General features: G+C 34.3%; 1 protein-coding gene and 1 long non-coding RNA gene across 2 annotated transcripts; one reads left to right on the plus strand and one right to left on the minus strand.

Annotated features, from left to right (window-relative positions):
- Positions 1-1,643: 1,643 nt before the first annotated feature.
- Positions 1,644-2,544, plus strand: LOC140037177 (uncharacterized). The gene is made up of 2 exons (XR_011841105.1): positions 1,644-1,988; positions 2,195-2,544. It is a non-coding gene; the product is annotated as an uncharacterized lncRNA (long non-coding RNA).
- A 2,588-nt stretch (positions 2,545-5,132) lies between these two features.
- LOC140037178 (uncharacterized) lies at positions 5,133-9,848 on the minus strand. Its single transcript, XM_072081367.1, has 5 exons — positions 9,615-9,848; positions 8,363-8,418; positions 6,615-6,698; positions 6,220-6,310; positions 5,133-5,399 (listed from the first exon to the last, which is right to left on the minus strand). Exons 2-5 carry the CDS (start codon positions 8,411-8,413, stop codon positions 5,209-5,211), a joined length of 417 nt encoding a protein of 138 aa, XP_071937468.1. The 5' UTR covers positions 8,414-8,418; positions 9,615-9,848; the 3' UTR covers positions 5,133-5,208.
- Positions 9,849-20,295: the final 10,447 nt, after the last annotated feature.

Genomic DNA, 20,295 nt, shown 5'->3' on the forward strand with positions numbered 1-20,295 from the left:
GTGACAATACAAATAATAAATTCTACAGAGAATGGAAGCAAACATACTTAGTTTTAAGTAATAACAGTCCCAACCTCAACTTCATTCATTTAAAAATTTCAATATAAATGTCAAATATAGCACCTGAAGCACCCACAAAAAAAAAAAATGAAAGAATGAACAGTAACTGCAGGAAAAGAGACTTGGAGAAAATTTTTCTTTGAATATGCTTTGGGACTTGGTATCTTATTTTCGTTTATTGACAATGCAAAGTCAAAGCTAATTTATTTGTTCATCATGGTATTGTTAATTTTTAAAAAATATCGTAAAAAAATTTTTAAACTTTAAAAATACCCCAAAATATATCCCAAAAACACCTTTAAAACGCCACCAATAAAAATTATATATTCCCAAATAACACTTGTGATGATGTCAGTAAATAACAATTCCAATAAATTGAGAGTCAAGAATTTGACAAGGCAATAAATCAGAAGCTAAAGTCTGATAAGAAAACAAGTCAGTTATTGCCCGATAACAAAACAAGAAGTAAAAGAGAAGTTTTTTGCGAAGTAAAAGAGAAGTTTAATGAAGAAAAGATATTTGGGAAACATAGGGAACATGCCAAAGACAAAGTTTATGAAATTCTCCTCTTCATGGCAACAAAAAAGGTCTGAGGAAACAAACAATTTTCAAGTGTGGTAAATCCAGTGAGTTTCGACTGATACTTTGGGAACATCATCGAATGAGTCCGCATAAACCTTATAACCTTCCCTTCTATCAAATTGAACAAATGAAGTTAGATAGTGAAACACACCTGAGGAAAGAAACAATGCTCAAGTATGGTAAATCTAGTGAGTTTCGATTGATACTTCGGGAACATCGTCAAATAAAACTGCATAAACCTTATAGCCTTCTCTCCTATCAAATTGAACAAATGAAGTTAGATAGCGAAACACACCAAAAAAATGGAATGAATACTTGCAACTTTAACCCTATCTCCTTCCATATGAATTTTAGAGCAATGCCAACCAATAGCAACCACAGCTTGTCCAGTTCTTACTAGATTTCCCTTAGAATCAAGCTCAAATGGATTAAAGCCTGTATAATTCCTAAAGGTATCCTGATAAAATGCACATGATATATAAAATACACCTACATCTAACCTATTATATATAATTTTTATTGATACAAGAATTAATGACTAACCTAAACTCAATAATTTATAACTTACCACCAATCTGCCGTCTAATTGGAGATGACACACTGTGATCATGCCATGAAAAGTGTTGGCCATCAGCAGCAATAAATTTGCCACGAATAAACTGAGAATAAGAAAAAAAATGAGGTAATGTAAGATAGACTAAATGCAATATTGGAGAGCAAATCTAATGTAAGTATTTACTTGTATCTTTATTGACTTTATTCATAAATTGCAAAATCTACTTGTATTTTCCTAACCACAGATTCTTCAACAATGTACATTTTTGAGTGATTATAATTGCAAAAGCAATCTAAAAATGTTGACGATGATAGTAACTTGTTACATTAGAGTTTAAGCTATGACATATAAAGTATTATGTTGTGACACGAATTTTGACAGCAATCCAACCATTTAGATGTCTTACCCCACTCGTGCTGTAGCAACGAGAGCCAGTCCAACCACAGGAGTTTATCCTTCCAGCAGGCTTTGAAACCAGCTGTGCAGTCATCTATACGAATAAAAGTATTAATAGTTCAACAAGTTCATCCATGATACATTAAATACACGGACACGCACATACAAAACATCTTGAGACCTTACCAATTAGGTTGAAAGAATTGGCTTAGTTGAACTTCTTTTCCAAAAATCTCTTGTCCAATGGTACCTGATGCTCCCTCCATCCCGTTGTCTTCCTCCATCTAAGAACTTTCATTCGCCACTGATAAACACCCACCACTTAGATCACAAGGATATAGTTTGTCCTATTTTTACATATGTTTTATTGCTACTTGAGAGTGTTCAAGTTGAGGTATGTCTTTTAGTTTCTTCAAATTTTTACTCCACTCCATTTTTTTCTTTACTTTCTTAAAATTTCTAGATATTTTGAGGGATTGAATGAAATATTTCATTAACTTCCATATTAATTTTGTATGTGGTAAATTCATATCAAAATTTGATTATCAATAATTGCAAGTTTGATTTGTGGTAACAAATAAGTTGTGCACAATTGTGCAGTTTTTTCAGTTAATCTGCCAACCCTCCGCAACCCTCCGTTGACTATTCCCCAACCCTCCGCAACTTGCTGGTAGCAAGGTTCGAACCAAGGACCTAAGCCTCATCTTCAGCAACCCTAGCCACCAGATCAAGTCCGGAGGGCCTCTATTTCTGTTAACTTGTTGGTTTTGAGTTTATCAATTTGGTGGTCATAATTGAAGGTCGCGTTAACATGGTTTGTTTGTAGTGCTGATATCTTTCGTTTTTATCATTAAGAGCTGTACGTTTTGGCAAGTCATTCAAACTTATATGATGTGCAAACCATGTATTCGCTTTATGTCCTTATTTAACATCTAAAATTATTGTGTGTTTGTTTTTCTCTGTTTCAGAAAATTGCTTGATGTTTTGGATTGGTTTAGTGTAATTTCATCCGTGCATGTTTCGATTGTGGTCTGCTATTTGCTTGTTATTTTATTTTTCGTAATTTGTTATGATATTCTGGGTCCTTCTCTGTGTTGAGCAATTTAAAATTAAGAAAGGATGCTAACATTTTTTCTCCTTGAGCATTGATGTTCAGGGAATAGAAAAGTAAAACAACTCCCATGTTTAGTTAAATAATTTAAGCAATTTAAAGTTAAGAAAGGATACTAACATATTGCTTTTGCTTAACATATTGCTTCCATGTTTAGTGCCGTTTCAACTGGCATTTGGATTATTAATTCAACAATAATCATCTCCAATGCAAGCACAATAATTTTTTTTGAATTTAATTATCCAATTAAATGGGTGTGCTGTCCAATTCATCATCATTATTAGTACTCTATTATAGTAGTTGGATCAGTTTTCATTAATCCCTAATGTAATTTAACTTTGCGAAAGACCTGCTGATTAATGGGACTTTATTTGCCATCAATCAGACCCATCGTTGGCTAACTCAGCCGTTATACCTATAGTGCCACCGTCTCCTCTAATTTTTCCTGCCCAAACCAGCTTTCCCAGCTTTCTTTCTTTTTAGATGTATTTGACCAAGTTTTAGTCATAGATTAACCTAGGGATTAAGGAAAGGATGAATTAGTGTAGACACCAAAAATTGCACTTATTCATTTCATTTTATTTCATTCAGAAAAAGAAAAGAAAGAAAACAAAAACATGATAAAAATGAATAATTAAAAAAATGTAGTTTTCCTAAAAAAAAAATTTCTCACACAACACGCGCACATTTTATCATTCTTCTCTTCTTCATTTTCGTACCAGAGCCAAGGCAACAATACAAAATGTGCAGGTAAAATTTTTGTGGAATTTTTATTCGATTTTCTTCTTTTCCTTTTTTTTCCAAGCATTGCCAGCACAAAGGCCACCTACACCAATCAAATTCTTATCGAAAAATCTCTGGAAGGAAGGCCATCAATTGGCCAAAAAAAGGCCAGCAAAACAGATTCTTTTCGAACCATTTGAGAGGAAGTTTTAGGATTTCTTAGCATCATTTAAATAGAAAACACGCAGCTTTAAGTAGGGGGGTGTAAGGGAAAAATAATGGAAAAAGAGAAAAGAAAGAAAAGAAGAAAAACAGAGAAAAAGAAAAGTTCTGTAAAAAAATTTTCAAGGAAAAATGCTGATTTTTCAGCCTCCTTGCGACCTAATTTTCTCCTCGGATATAGTTGCGTTTGGGGAGATTTCAATTTCTAGGCATTATACAAAGTTAGGAGAGTAAGTTTCATTTAAATTTTTTTTACAAAAAACATCTAGAGAGCCCTCGAATTCGGTCTCAACCACTGCACCAGCTCCAATTTCACGCCAAACTTCATCAAAATCCACTCCAGTCCGTGTTTTTTAGCTTCAATCTTACTCAAAATCATCTGCAGGTACTCCCATAAATGCTCGTTGTTTGATTCGACATTGATGCAAAAGATTTGAGAATGTTTTATGAAATTTTATGTTCAAGAGACTTTGATCCATTTTTTTTTGTAATTACATGATTTTTGGACCTTGTTTGATATTTATTTGAGTTTAAAATGACATGACTTTTGTGTACATGTAAAGATCCGATCTTAAAAGGTTAAAAAATATGATTTCGACGGGATTCTGACGGGTCAGTTTGACTGAAATTTTTATAGTTTCTGACGGGTCGATCCGTCGAAAAACTCAAATCTGCTAGGATACTCTTGATCTCTTTTCTTTATTTGTTTCTCCAAATTTTCTCTTGTTTGTTATATTTGGTTTTATCCGATTTGGCCCATAATTGGTTAATAAAACGTGTTTTGGGTTGAAAAAACTTGGGCCAAAATTTAATTTTTACTTGAATTCAAACATGGGCTTTATAACTCAAATCCAACGTTTTGTGTTGGATTGGCCTTGATAAAATGAAGGGATTGATCTGTTGGCCATGGGTGTTTGGCCCAGATCAAAATAAAGGAAAAGAAAGAAAATGGCCCGATGGCCTTATTGTCTTCCAAGATCAGAGATGTTCTATCTTCATGATAGTCCAATATATGAACACAGTAACTGGAATCAAAGAAAGTTTTATGTAGTTTTTGACATGACGTTTTTTTTTTTGATGATATTTTTTTAATTCATAGTATTGTTAATTTTTAAAAATTATCCTACAATATTTTTTAAACTTTAAAAATATCCCAAAATATATTCCAAAAACACCTTAAAACACCACCAAAAAAATCTCCACTAAAAGTTTTTCATATGCATTGTTATAGTAAAATATTTTAATATCTTATCCAGACAAAGCCATATGTTTTTGTATCTCAAGGTTGTGATGTTCCCATTTCTCTTAAATATGCGCGTGAAACTGAAGATTTTAAGCATTCTCAAGCGATAGAGCTAGAACTTTTTCATGGATGCATATATTCGTCCCAATAACACTTGTGATAGTGTCAGTAAATAACAATTTCAATAAATCGGGAGTCAAGAATCTAACTAGGCAATAAATCAGAAGGTAGAGTTTGATAAGAAAACAAGCCATTTATTGCCCAATAACAAAACAAGAAGTAAAAGAGAAGTTTTTTGTGAAGTAAAAGAGAAGTTTAATGAACACAAGATATTTGGGAAACATAGGGAATATGCCAAAGACAAAATTCATCAAATTCTCCTGGCAACCAAAAAGGTCTGAGGAAAGAAACAATGTTCAAGTGAAGTGTGGTAAATCCAGTGAGTTTCGACCGATACTTCGGGAACATCGTCAAATGAGTCTGCATAAACCTGGTATCCTTCCCTCCTATCAAATTGAACAAATGAAGTTAGATAGTGAAACGCATATAAGTATCATGTGCAAGTAATTTCTGCCAAAAAAAGTATGTTATACACTAATTTTCAATATATTCGATCACCATGAGTCATAGCTTTTGTATGATTCAGTATTTTTTTTGAGAATGATTAAAATGAAATTTTTACATTGTGGCTACCCTATAACTATAATTTTGTTGGTTTTATCTTGCAAACTTTCGGGAAGTCTACTGATAATCAATAGTTCAAAAAAAGTTAACTAGTTTTTCTTCAAATATTTATTTTAAGACCTATAAATGTAAACATTGCATTAAGACCTCTAAATATAAACATTTGTCAAATTTGATTTGGCAATATTTGCATTAGTATCCTATAGTCATCCGGCAACACCAACCCTCCATCCATCATAGCCCATGGCATTGCCTCGAAATGATTCATAAATAATCGAGTTTTACTCCCATCTTCAACTTCTGAGATGATCCATATTTAGACCCAAGGTCTACAAGGTACTGAGTCGACAACACAAGACGCTCACCAAAGTGAATCTGGTGAGCATATTCGACTATAGTAGTAATAGCATTAGGACCACATGTTCTTATCAAAAAACACAGCAAACACTATATGAGCTTTACATTGTATTTTTTATATAAAAACCATTGCATAATAACCCATTGATTGTAAAAATTAAAAAATTCTCATGACGTGTATTGTTTAGATAATTGGCAAAGTACACCTACATCTAACCTATTATATATAATTTTTATTGATACAAGAATTAATGACTAACCTAAACTCAATAATTTATAACTTACCACCAATCCGCCGTTTAATTGGAGATGACACACCGTGATCATGCCATGAAAAGTGTTGGCCATCAGCAGCAATAAATTTGCCACAAATAAACTGAGAATAAGAAAAAAAATGAGTAATGTAAGATAGACTAAATGCAATATTGGAGAGCAAATCTAGTGTAAGTATTTACTTGTATCTTTATTGACTTTGTTCAGAAATTCCAATGATTTATTTCCTAAGCACAGATTCTTCAACAATGTACATTTTTGAGTGATTATAATTGCAAAAGCAATCTGAAAATGTTGTCGATGATAGATTGATAGTAACTTGTTACATTAGAGCTTAAGTTATGACATATAAAGTATTATGTTGTGACACAAATTTTGACAGCAATCCAGCCATTTAGATGTCTTACCCCACTCGTGCTATAGCAGCGGGAGCCAGTCCAACCAGGGGAGTTTATCCTTCTAGCAGGCTTTGAAACTAGCTGTGCAGTCATCTATGCGAATAAAAGTATTAATAGTTCAACAAGTTCATCCATGATAAATTAAAAGTACGAAACAAAGACAAAAAGTACAACTACTGAAAATCTGAAATTTTTAAAAATTGAAAACAAATGCATCAAATCAGAGGAGTTAATCCTTCTCGCAGGCTCTGAAGCCAATCGTGCAAACATCTATATGAATAAAAGTCAAAGAAAGTAAACAACTTAATTCAAGGTGAGGTTTAATACAACCGAAATAGTTCAACAAGTTCATTCATGACAAACTAAAAGCATCAAACAAAGTTAAAAAAGTACTACTACTGAGAATCTAAAATTGGAAAAAAAAAAAGCATTAACTAAAAGTTTAAGAATATCATTTAAGAATACACACGAAAATTTGCAAAATTTAGGGTCTGTTTGTTTCGGGTGAAAATGTTTTCCAGGAAAATATTTTCCTAATTTTCCGTGTTTGGTTGCACAAAAGTTACTGAAAACATTTTCTTATGTAAAATATTTTCACTCATCTTATGGAAAACAACATCCCTTCCAAACTTACTGAAGTTATTTTTTGAAATGCATGCATCCCGCCTGTAGTATGTTCCAAACTTACTGAAAGCATCTTGTAGTATGTTCTTTTTTTTTTTTAGTGTAAACAGGAGGACTCGAACCCAAGATCACTTCCTTACACTCTCTCTCCCGTACCACCCAACCCAACCCAACCCTCCCTCTAGTATATTCAAAATAAAAAAAAAACCTCATCCTGCTCATCCTATGCTAGTAATTAATTATGTATAATAGGGACATTCTTTTCTAGAGAAACTTTCAGCAGTGAGAGTGCAAGATATATGTCACAATAAGCATTGCTTGTGATTGATATTTGACACTAAATGACCAGCAATTTGTTTATTGCTTAAGGAGATATTTTTTATTCATATATATATTTCTCCAAGATTTTTTAAAGTTAAACAATGAGATAAATTTTCTTATTTTGCATGGGAAGAAGTATGTAGTTATAATGTGTAGAAAGTAAAGATAGAGATAAAAGTGAAAAATATTTCAAAAGTTAAACAAACACCAGAAAAATGAAGTAAGAAAATATTTTCAATAAGCTAACCAAACACCTGAAAATGATGAAAGGGAAATGATTTTCATGGAAAATTACTTCCACGGAAAATATTTTCTCAAGGAAAACATTTTACTTCCAACCAAACAGACCCTTACAAGAATCAATTTTACTTCCAATGTATAATTAAAGTGCCCTCTAGTACACTCTAGAATGTGGAAAACAAGTAGTACAATCAATTATACTCCTTATAAAAAGTTTCTTAGAAAAGCTTGCCATTCAGCAATCGATTGCATTAACAGCGCTATACCTAGAAAGACACTGCAAATGAACAGGATATATGAATGAATGTAGAAGATATATCTAGTCAAAGAAACAATCACTGAACAATGTAAATGAACAGGATATATGAATGAATGTAGAAGATATATCTAGTCAAAGAAACAATCAGTGAACAATGTAGAACAAGAAAGCCATACATTGGAGCTTTAGCAGGAATCTAATGTATCATACTCAAACTCCAAGAAGAAGATGTGAGGATGATAAACTTCATTAATGGTAAATATCACAAAATCAATTGACGTAGGTAGGATTTGTAATACTATTAACCATATACCTGAGCCGATCTACGCACCAAACCAGGTAATTTCTTGAGAATGTATGCCATCTTACCTACATGCAATAAATTAACACGGTTAACTATTGCAATCAACTAAAGTTACAGTAGTCTCTTTTCATTTCTGTTTACAAGGAAGTTACAGACTTTTCTGCTGACAATCTTTACTTTCAGCCGTTAGTCATCTTGCTATTCACAGGGGATGGATCCATAAGGATTAACTTATCCCAATCACAAAAAGACGGATTTAATGATCCTCAAAATTAAGCTGTTCTATATCGGATAGACCAATATAGAGCTTTGAACAAAATATCAACACATTCTGGCCACAATGACAATTTAGGACAATCATTTCACTAAGATTGTTATATCACTGAGTTGTCATCCAGTTCCCAACATATAATTTGGTCAATCAAATGTACAAAAGGCAATTATGCTTGCCATTTTTCACGCCAAATTAATTGAAGAGGAAAGCAGCAAGAAAGCACCCCAAAAAAAAAGCTAGGAAATATAGAGAACTTTCATTTACAAAACTGAAATAAGATTCCCCTGGATGGTGTCTATGCATACTAGGTACTGCAGAAGTGAAGCAAATTCAAAGTTTCACTCCACGCTATCACTTAAGTTTTCATGTGTATCAATCATGTCTGCATATCTTCAAGTATATGTGCACAAGAACAAGTTGAATATCTGCAGCGTACTAAATCATGCCCTCAAATACAGAGATGTATGGATGCCCACAAATAAGAACATGTCCACTCAATTGAAACAGATTCAAGCATGTCATGATGCCAGTCGAATTACGGATAACTTCAAAAGGGGAAGGTTTTAGCACGGTCAAGCACTAAATAGTGTAGCGGTATTAATCGTAGTCCAAATTGAACAGAGCGTCCCCTGCAGGCATCCAATTATGCACTCCATTACTTGCTCCTAACTTGCTTTTGACCACCATGAACATGTAAATGCATGCATACTCACCAACATATACAGAGAGAGAGAGAGAGAGAGAGAGAGCAAGGACACACAACAATTGGCAAAGACAAGCATAATCGAAGAACTCGCAGACAGCAATAATGAATTTATCATAAAGCCAATTTGACTTTCTGTGTGAGAAACAATTTATCAATCACTAAAGACAACAATAAGCCCAACAATCTTCAGAGTAATTAATTTTTCGAGAAAAGAGACTAAGCAAAGGAAATATCAATTTATGAATCTCAAAAAGAAGCTCGGGACAAATTCAAACCGTAACTGGAAAGTAGTGTGTTGGGGTAGGAAATTATTTGGGATGATTGTTTGAAAAAAGAAAGGATTAGATTCCTGAAGTTAGCCTTTAGAATTCAGAAGTCAGAGCGCTTTTTTTTTATGCATTTCGGAAGTTATGAGCCATTTTTGGTATGGTCGGTGTGATCTCTGGTCACCGTGACGACTATCTGTTTTGGCGCTCCTCGCTGCAAGAAGATCTGCTTGGAGAGGATATGCGCAGGCTGGCCATGCACACAGGCTATGTGAAATAGGTATGATCGCAAGTTTTGTAGCTCGGGGTCCCACCACCACCTATCTCTTATTTTTGGAAACAACGGGAAGCATCACTAGGTTTTTTCTAATTTAAATTACACTAATTTCTTTTGTCACTGAAACAAAACAAATTCTTAATATGCGTGATTTTCTCATATTGCAAGATTTTAACATTGTTCATACATGTACCTTTTAGTCCGATATTTGAACAAAATAATCCGGTCTTCATATATACCCTTTTTTTCTTAATAAATATATACCTTAACTCACGATAGTCCAATATTTGAACAAAATAATCCAGATCAAAGAAGTGTAGTTTCTTAACATGACGGCCAATTGTATTTTTCTAATAAAATCTTCAGTGTCCGAAGTTCGATTGATCTAAGGTCGAGCACTATTGAATCTCTTTCGGCGATGGTTTGATTCACAAGACTAGAATTGCAAGATCCTGGGGCATATTAAACTCCTTATTACATGAACTAAGAATTGTTAGTACATCATTGCCAATTAGTGTAATTATAACTCTCTATTTCTTGACATGATTTTAATTATCACATTTAAGATAACCACATTTTAACATTTTGTTCAGTTACTATTCAAATACGCCGTTTGGAAAGCACTCCAAAAAAATTTTAGATTTTTCGTAAGCACTTATTTTAATTATCTTTTTATATTATATACATCAAATCATTACAATATTTTTTTTTGTACAAAAATTTCAAAAAGTAGCCTTTCCAAATGGGCTAATATGTGAATGGTTTTTAAAGAAAATCTAGCCCTTCGAATACCTTAAATTTAAAATAGTAGTCCAATACTCCTCGAGATTATACTAGCTCTACTATACAAGATTGAAAACCAAGCAAAATGGTGCAGATACGTTAACTGTTGTCCGATCATTCGTACGTGACTTGCTTTTTGTCCCGTTACCTTATTTATCACCTGACGCGCTGCAATGGGAGCCAACTTGTAAAAGATGTACCGGTAGGCAATAGCAGATAAAGCGCGTGAGTTGCCCGGCAATTCCTCAATTTGGGTACATTTCTCCAAAATTGGCTAAATTTTCATATTTGCCTGAAGTTTTAATTAATTTTTTTTACAAAAGTTAGATCAATAAGTAACTTTAAATTGCTTTTGGTATTAAGCAATTGTCTTGCCTTTGGAGTTCTTGTAAAATCACATATTGGTTAAAATTTTAAGGTTTTATAACAAAAAAGACCTATTTTGGAGTTAGTCTTAACCTTTTCTTTGCTAATCATACATCACGGGCAACATTTGTGCATTTTTTTAAAAAGAAATTGACGACTTGGAGATATTCATGAATTTAAAAAAATAAATAAATCGAGGTAGTGAGAAAATGATAATCTATCCATTAATAAAAAGAGTTGTATGATCAACTAAGTGTGTTTGTATAGCAGATTATTTGAGATAATTGTTTTTTTAAAAAACTATAATACTTTTTTTATGTAATGTATGTGAGATAAAAAAATTAAAAATTATGTTGATGATGTAAACAAATAAAATTTGAGAATAATTCTTGTAGCCACTTATTTGGCAGAAGTTAACTAATTCGGTGTAGGAATCTTATAATTGAATCACGTGTTTGAACTTAGATGGTCAAGTGTTTCATAGCTTAACAGATACTTAAAGAAATCAATAACAAAGTTGAGTTACATGTACAAGAACTAATCAAATAGAGTTTTTGGTCCGATAGTTAGAAAAAAAAATTTTAAGTATTTGCACCAACAACCATGACAATGATTAAAAAATGTAACAATACTAACCATTTAACGATCAAATGTAACTATGTCACCGTCTAAAGTGATATGATAAATCATTTTAGGATGAAAATATAAGGAAAAAAGGAGTAATTGACTTATTGGCATTTCTTGTCAATGAGTTCGCGTAATTAACTGGCCAACAAAGACACTGACAAGGCAGCGGGCTTGAATTTACTGATCAAGGTGAAATATTGTATTGAGAAGTCTATTCACTATAAATACCGCAAATTTCTCAGAATAATGTGAAAACAAGAAAACATCACAAAAATGGTGTGGTGTTGCTTGCAGTCGGGTTCCACTTTAAGAATCGCCGTAAATGGTGAATAAGGCTTCATAAAAAATTGATTTAAATCTTATTTTTTTATGCCGGAATGATGGATAAACTCCTCCTGACCCGAATGATAAAAGAGGTCTAATACCTAATCTAATTTTTCAACGCGATTATGGTTAACAGAGAGGAAGAAGGATGATGAATGTGTGTGAATTGTACCGATCTCAACAAAGCTTGCGTGAAAGATTGCTATCCCTTGCTAAGAATAAATGTTTTGGTCAACTCGGTTACAGGTCATGAGATCCTATAATTCATAGATGCTTTTAGAGATTATCATCAGATAGGGATGAGTGAGGAATATCAGGAGAAAATGGCTTTTATCACCGATCGAGACGTCTGCTGCTACACAACTATGCCCTTTGGATTAAACAATATCGGCGCCACATATTAACATCTTGTTAATCAAATCTTTCATGACCAAAACGGGTGGAACATGAAAGTTTATGTCGATGATATCCTTATTAAGAGTAATACCACTGATGTCTTTCTCTCAGACATACAAGAGATCGTCGGGATCTTACGAGAAAGCAAGATTATGCTTAACCCTAAAAAGTGCATATTCGGGATCATTTCGAAAAAGTTCTTGGGATATCTGATATCCCGCCAAGGTATTGAACCTAACCTCGACAAGGTTAGGGCAATCCAAGAGATGGCAGCTTCTGCCAACTTCCACGAGATCCAGAGATTGACAAGACAGCTTACTGCATTAAGCTGACTCCTCTCCCGATCTGTTCAAAAGGAATTACTCTTTCTTCAAGATTTTGAAGAAGGCAGACAAATTCTCTTGGACGAGGAACGTCAACAAGTCTTTGACCAAATGAAAAACTACCTCCATCACCTTCTAACTCCAAATGAGAAAAGTACTACTACTGAGAATCTAAAATTGGAAAAAAAAAAGCATTAACTAAAAGTTTAAGAATATCATTTAAGAATACACACGAAAATTTGCAAAATTTACAAGAATCAATTTTACTTCCAATGTATAATTAAAGTGCCCTCTAGTACACTCTAGAATGTGGAAAACAAGTAGTACAATCAATTATACTCCTTATAAAAAGTTTCTTAGAAAAGCTTGCCATTCAGCAATCGATTGCATTAACAGCGCTATACCTAGAAAGACACTGCAAATGAACAGGATATATGAATGAATGTAGAAGATATATCTAGTCAAAGAAACAATCACTGAACAATGTAAATGAACAGGATATATGAATGAATGTAGAAGATATATCTAGTCAAAGAAACAATCATTGAACAATGTAGAACAAGAAAGCCATACATTGGAGCTTTAGCAGGAATCTAATGTATCATACTCAAACTCCAAGAAGAAGATGTGAGGATGATAAACTTCATTAATGGTAAATATCACAAAATCAATTGACGTAGGTAGGATTTGTAATACTATTAACCATATACCTGAGCCGATCTACGCACCAAACCAGGTAATTTCTTGAGAATGTATGCCATCTTACCTACATGCAATAAATTAACACGGTTAACTATTGCAATCAACTAAAGTTACAGTAGTCTCTTTTCATTTCTGTTTACAAGGAAGTTACAGACTTTTCTGCTGACAATCTTTACTTTCAGCCGTTAGTCATCTTGCTATTCACAGGGGATGGATCCATAAGGATTAACTTATCCCAATCACAAAAAGACGGATTTAATGATCCTCAAAATTAAGCTGTTCTATATCGGATAGACCAATATAGAGCTTTGAACAAAATATCAACACATTCTGGCCACAATGACAATTTAGGACAATCATTTCACTAAGATTGTTATATCACTGAGTTGTCATCCAGTTCCCAACATATAATTTGGTCAATCAAATGTACAAAAGGCAATTATGCTTGCCATTTTTCACGCCAAATTAATTGAAGAGGAAAGCAGCAAGAAAGCACCCCAAAAAAAAAGCTAGGAAATATAGAGAACTTTCATTTACAAAACTGAAATAAGATTCCCCTGGATGGTGTCTATGCATACTAGGTACTGCAGAAGTGAAGCAAATTCAAAGTTTCACTCCACGCTATCACTTAAGTTTTCATGTGTATCAATCATGTCTGCATATCTTCAAGTATATGTGCACAAGAACAAGTTGAATATCTGCAGCGTACTAAATCATGCCCTCAAATACAGAGATGTATGGATGCCCACAAATAAGAACATGTCCACTCAATTGAAACAGATTCAAGCATGTCATGATGCCAGTCGAATTACGGATAACTTCAAAAGGGGAAGGTTTTAGCACGGTCAAGCACTAAATAGTGTAGCGGTATTAATCGTAGTCCAAATTGAACAGAGCGTCCCCTGCAGGCATCCAATTATGCACTCCATTACTTGCTCCTAACTTGCTTTTGACCACCATGAACATGTAAATGCATGCATACTCACCAACATATACAGAGAGAGAGAGAGAGAGAGAGAGCAAGGACACACAACAATTGGCAAAGACAAGCATAATCGAAGAACTCGCAGACAGCAATAATGAATTTATCATAAAGCCAATTTGACTTTCTGTGTGAGAAACAATTTATCAATCACTAAAGACAACAATAAGCCCAACAATCTTCAGAGTAATTAATTTTTCGAGAAAAGAGACTAAGCAAAGGAAATATCAATTTATGAATCTCAAAAAGAAGCTCGGGACAAATTCAAACCGTAACTGGAAAGTAGTGTGTTGGGGTAGGAAATTATTTGGGATGATTGTTTGAAAAAAGAAAGGATTAGATTCCTGAAGTTAGCCTTTAGAATTCAGAAGTCAGAGCGCTTTTTTTTTATGCATTTCGGAAGTTATGAGCCATTTTTGGTATGGTCGGTGTGATCTCTGGTCACCGTGACGACTATCTGTTTTGGCGCTCCTCGCTGCAAGAAGATCTGCTTGGAGAGGATATGCGCAGGCTGGCCATGCACACAGGCTATGTGAAATAGGTATGATCGCAAGTTTTGTAGCTCGGGGTCCCACCACCACCTATCTCTTATTTTTGGAAACAACGGGAAGCATCACTAGGTTTTTTCTAATTTAAATTACACTAATTTCTTTTGTCACTGAAACAAAACAAATTCTTAATATGCGTGATTTTCTCATATTGCAAGATTTTAACATTGTTCATACATGTACCTTTTAGTCCGATATTTGAACAAAATAATCCGGTCTTCATATATACCCTTTTTTTCTTAATAAATATATACCTTAACTCACGATAGTCCAATATTTGAACAAAATAATCCAGATCAAAGAAGTGTAGTTTCTTAACATGACGGCCAATTGTATTTTTCTAATAAAATCTTCAGTGTCCGAAGTTCGATTGATCTAAGGTCGAGCACTATTGAATCTCTTTCGGCGATGGTTTGATTCACAAGACTAGAATTGCAAGATCCTGGGGCATATTAAACTCCTTATTACATGAACTAAGAATTGTTAGTACATCATTGCCAATTAGTGTAATTATAACTCTCTATTTCTTGACATGATTTTAATTATCACATTTAAGATAACCACATTTTAACATTTTGTTCAGTTACTATTCAAATACGCCGTTTGGAAAGCACTCCAAAAAAATTTTAGATTTTTCGTAAGCACTTATTTTAATTATCTTTTTATATTATATACATCAAATCATTACAATATTTTTTTTTGTACAAAAATTTCAAAAAGTAGCCTTTCCAAATGGGCTAATATGTGAATGGTTTTTAAAGAAAATCTAGCCCTTCGAATACCTTAAATTTAAAATAGTAGTCCAATACTCCTCGAGATTATACTAGCTCTACTATACAAGATTGAAAACCAAGCAAAATGGTGCAGATACGTTAACTGTTGTCCGATCATTCGTACGTGACTTGCTTTTTGTCCCGTTACCTTATTTATCACCTGACGCGCTGCAATGGGAGCCAACTTGTAAAAGATGTACCGGTAGGCAATAGCAGATAAAGCGCGTGAGTTGCCCGGCAATTCCTCAATTTGGGTACATTTCTCCAAAATTGGCTAAATTTTCATATTTGCCTGAAGTTTTAATTAATTTTTTTTACAAAAGTTAGATCAATAAGTAACTTTAAATTGCTTTTGGTATTAAGCAATTGTCTTGCCTTTGGAGTTCTTGTAAAATCACATATTGGTTAAAATTTTAAGGTTTTATAACAAAAAAGACCTATTTTGGAGTTAGTCTTAACCTTTTCTTTGCTAATCATACATCACGGGCAACATTTGTGCATTTTTTTAAAAAGAAATTGACGACTTGGAGATATTCATGAATTTAAAAAAATAAATAAATCGAGGTAGTGAGAAAATGATAATCTATCCATTAATAAAAAGAGTTGTATGATCAACTAAGTGTGTTTGTATAGCAGATTATTTGAGATAATTGTTTTTTTTAAAAACTATAATACTTTTTTTATGTAATGTATGTGAGATAAAAAAATTAAAAATTATGTTGATGATGTAAACAAATAAAATTTGAGAATAATTCTTGTAGCCACTTATTTGGCAGAAGTTAACTAATTCGGTGTAGGAATCTTATAATTGAATCACGTGTTTGAACTTAGATGGTCAAGTGTTTCATAGCTTAACAGATACTTAAAGAAATCAATAACAAAGTTGAGTTACATGTACAAGAACTAATCAAATAGAGTTTTTGGTCCGATAGTTAGAAAAAAAAATTTTAAGTATTTGCACCAACAACCATGACAATGATTAAAAAATGTAACAATACTAACCATTTAACGATCAAATGTAACTATGTCACCGTCTAAAGTGATATGATAAATCATTTTAGGATGAAAATATAAGGAAAAAAGGAGTAATTGACTTATTGGCATTTCTTGTCAATGAGTTCGCGTAATTAACTGGCCAACAAAGACACTGACAAGGCAGCGGGCTTGAATTTACTGATCAAGGTGAAATATTGTATTGAGAAGTCTATTCACTATAAATACCGCAAATTTCTCAGAATAATGTGAAAACAAGAAAACATCACAAAAATGGTGTGGTGTTGCTTGCAGTCGGGTTCCACTTTAAGAATCGCCGTAAATGGTGAATAAGGCTTCATAAAAAATTGATTTAAATCTTATTTTTTTATGCCGGAATGATGGATAAACTCCTCCTGACCCGAATGATAAAAGAGGTCTAATACCTAATCTAATTTTTCAACGCGATTATGGTTAACAGAGAGGAAGAAGGATGATGAATGTGTGTGAATTGTACCGATCTCAACAAAGCTTGCGTGAAAGATTGCTATCCCTTGCTAAGAATAAATGTTTTGGTCAACTCGGTTACAGGTCATGAGATCCTATAATTCATAGATGCTTTTAGAGATTATCATCAGATAGGGATGAGTGAGGAATATCAGGAGAAAATGGCTTTTATCACCGATCGAGACGTCTGCTGCTACACAACTATGCCCTTTGGATTAAACAATATCGGCGCCACATATTAACATCTTGTTAATCAAATCTTTCATGACCAAAACGGGTGGAACATGAAAGTTTATGTCGATGATATCCTTATTAAGAGTAATACCACTGATGTCTTTCTCTCAGACATACAAGAGATCGTCGGGATCTTACGAGAAAGCAAGATTATGCTTAACCCTAAAAAGTGCATATTCGGGATCATTTCGAAAAAGTTCTTGGGATATCTGATATCCCGCCAAGGTATTGAACCTAACCTCGACAAGGTTAGGGCAATCCAAGAGATGGCAGCTTCTGCCAACTTCCACGAGATCCAGAGATTGACAAGACAGCTTACTGCATTAAGCTGACTTCTCTCCCGATCTGTTCAAAAGGAATTACTCTTTCTTTAAGATTTTGAAGAAGGCAGAGAAATTCTCTTGGACGAGGAACGTCAACAAGTCTTTGACCAAATGAAAAACTACCTCCATCACCTTCTAACTCTTACCTCGCCTAGACCAAGGGAGATTTTCTACATTTATCTCATCTCAACTAAGAAAGCTGTCAGCACGGTGTTGGTGCAGGAGGAAGGGCTCCAGCGGCTGGTTTATTACGTCAGCCAAGCCCTTTGGGGGCTCGAGACGTAATACCCACAGGTGAAAAAAATTGGTCTTTTACTTAGTGCATGCTGCTCGATGGTTGAAACATTGCTTTCTCACTCATCCAGTCTATGTCCGAACGGATCAGCCTATATGTCAGTTCTTAATCCGACCTTAGGTTTTGGGGTGGCTAACGAAATAAGTCATTGAGTTGGGAGAGTACGATCTAACCTAGGAACTTCGAATTGCAATCAAAGCACAAACCTTAGCCAATTTTTTCAGCCGAGTTCACTCCCATGGTGAACCAAACACTCCCCATGAAGTTTTGACGCCCTTACCTTGGGCTCTTTATGTGGACGGATCTTCTAATAATGAAGGCAGTATGGCCGGACTACTTCTTGTTGGATCCAATGGGAAAGTGTGCTCATATACCTTGCGTTTTGATTTTCCAACCTCTAACAATGATGCCGAATATGAAGTGCTGATAGCCAGTTTGTGTTTGTTCTGAAAATTGGGAGCTCGGCATATTCGAGTGTATTGCGACTCTCAACTGGTGGTTCGACAAGTCCAGGGAGAATTTGAGGCTAGAGAAGAGACCATGCAGAGGTATCTTTCTCGAGTTAAGAGACTGGCTAATCTTTTTGAATCGTTAAAGATCCATTGCATACCTCGATCCCAAAATAAATGAGCACATGCCCTCTCCAAGTTAGCCTCCACCTCATTTTTTTAGTTAAACAAAACGGTCTTACTCGAAATCCTAACTAAGCTCGGGTACCATGAGGAAACAGTACATCCCGTACACCTAAAAAATAAAATTGGATGGATCTCATTGCTAGGTTTCTGGACCAAAGAATTCTGCACGAGAATCAATCCGAGGTAAAGAGAATCCAACGCCAATCGGCTCAATATGCCTTACAGAATGGATCGTTGTACAAGAGATCCTATATCGGGCAATGGCTGAGGTGCATCTCCACAAAAATAAGAGGGCAAATACTCAAAGATATTCACGAAGGACTCTGTGGGTCTCACATCGGAGTTCGGATGTCGGCTAAAAAAATCATATTGCACATGTATTTCTGGCCAATGATTTAACGGAATTTCCAAATCTTTGTACTAAGCTATCCTTCTTACCAATTTCATATCCCCGAGCACCATTAGCTTGCTAATCCCAGGGTGCCTATAACGTTCTTATGATCTTTTGAGCAGTGGGGAATAGACATAGTCAGACCCCTGTCTAGGGTCTCGGGTAACCACACTTATCTAGTAGTGGCTATCGACTATTTTATCAAATGGGTAGAGACCGAACCATTGAGCGTCATAACAGGTTGAGCTGTCTAGAAATTCTTTGGGAAGAATGTAATCTGTCTATTTAGTGTACCCCGGGTTGTTATCTCAAACAATCGATAATAATTTGCTGACAACTCGTTCAAGAAATGGTGTGACGATCTTAACATTAAACAAATTTCATCTTGATAGACCATCTGCAAGCTAATGGACAAACTGAAAATTTCAATAGAACCCTTTTGGATGCCCTCAAGACACACCTACATCGAGTTGGAACATCTCGGATGGATGAATTACCAAGCATCCGATGGATCTATCAAACTACCCCAAGATCGATGACTCAAGAAACACCTTTTTTTCCTAACTTATGGATCCAAGACCGTACTCCCAGTTGAGTTCCTCACTCCAAGTCCTCAGATGGCGGCTTATGTGAGGCAAATGACGAGGAACGGCAAGCTGACTTGAATCTATTAGAAAGAAAAGTGAAGTCTCCGCAGCAAGGGTCAACTTGTATAAAAATATCCTAACCCATTGAATCTATTAGTTTGTTGCTTGTAATCACTATAATTTATAGTGAGTTGATGAATGAATAACATAAACTTATTTTCAATTTCAATGCAACTCTCTTATAAGTTTTTTTTGCAACACTAAATTATTATTTCTTAGTTTATACCCAAAAAAAATAATAAAGTGATATCAAGAGCCTATATCTGAAGGCCTGTGTTTTTTGAAAGTGAGTGCATTAGTGAGAATCTTTTATAAGTTCAAAATCATGAAAAGAATGAACTTTTTGTCAAACATTTTAACTTTTAGTGGTGAAACTTACAAAATTTGGGCCATTAAATTTTCGACTTGTTTGGTAGTCAATGATCTACAAGATATGACGGAGATAAATTTTGCATTGTCAATATTTGAAAAATTGATGGATACACAAATTAGATACCACAGAGTTGCAGTTAGATAGAGATCTAAAGTCAGCATTCACATATCATTTGATGCCATTTTCACAGGGATAATGGCTAATGATTTGATTGAGAT

This window comes from Coffea arabica, chromosome 2e, assembly GCF_036785885.1.
Source record: "Coffea arabica cultivar ET-39 chromosome 2e, Coffea Arabica ET-39 HiFi, whole genome shotgun sequence".
Lineage (NCBI taxonomy): Eukaryota > Viridiplantae > Streptophyta > Magnoliopsida > Gentianales > Rubiaceae > Coffea > Coffea arabica.

Coding starts and splice junctions, on each gene's coding strand:
- LOC140037178 (XM_072081367.1), bottom strand. CDS start 8,413: ATGGCATACATTCTCAAGAAATTACCTGGTTTGGTGCGTAGATCGGCT. Junction 6,699..8,362: donor TGGTGCGTAGATCGGCTCAG/GTATATGGTTAA, acceptor TTATTCGCATAG/ATGACTGCACAGCTAGTTTC. Junction 5,400..6,219: donor AATTAAACGGCGGATTGGTG/GTAAGTTATAAA, acceptor TCAATTTGATAG/GAGGGAAGGATACCAGGTTT.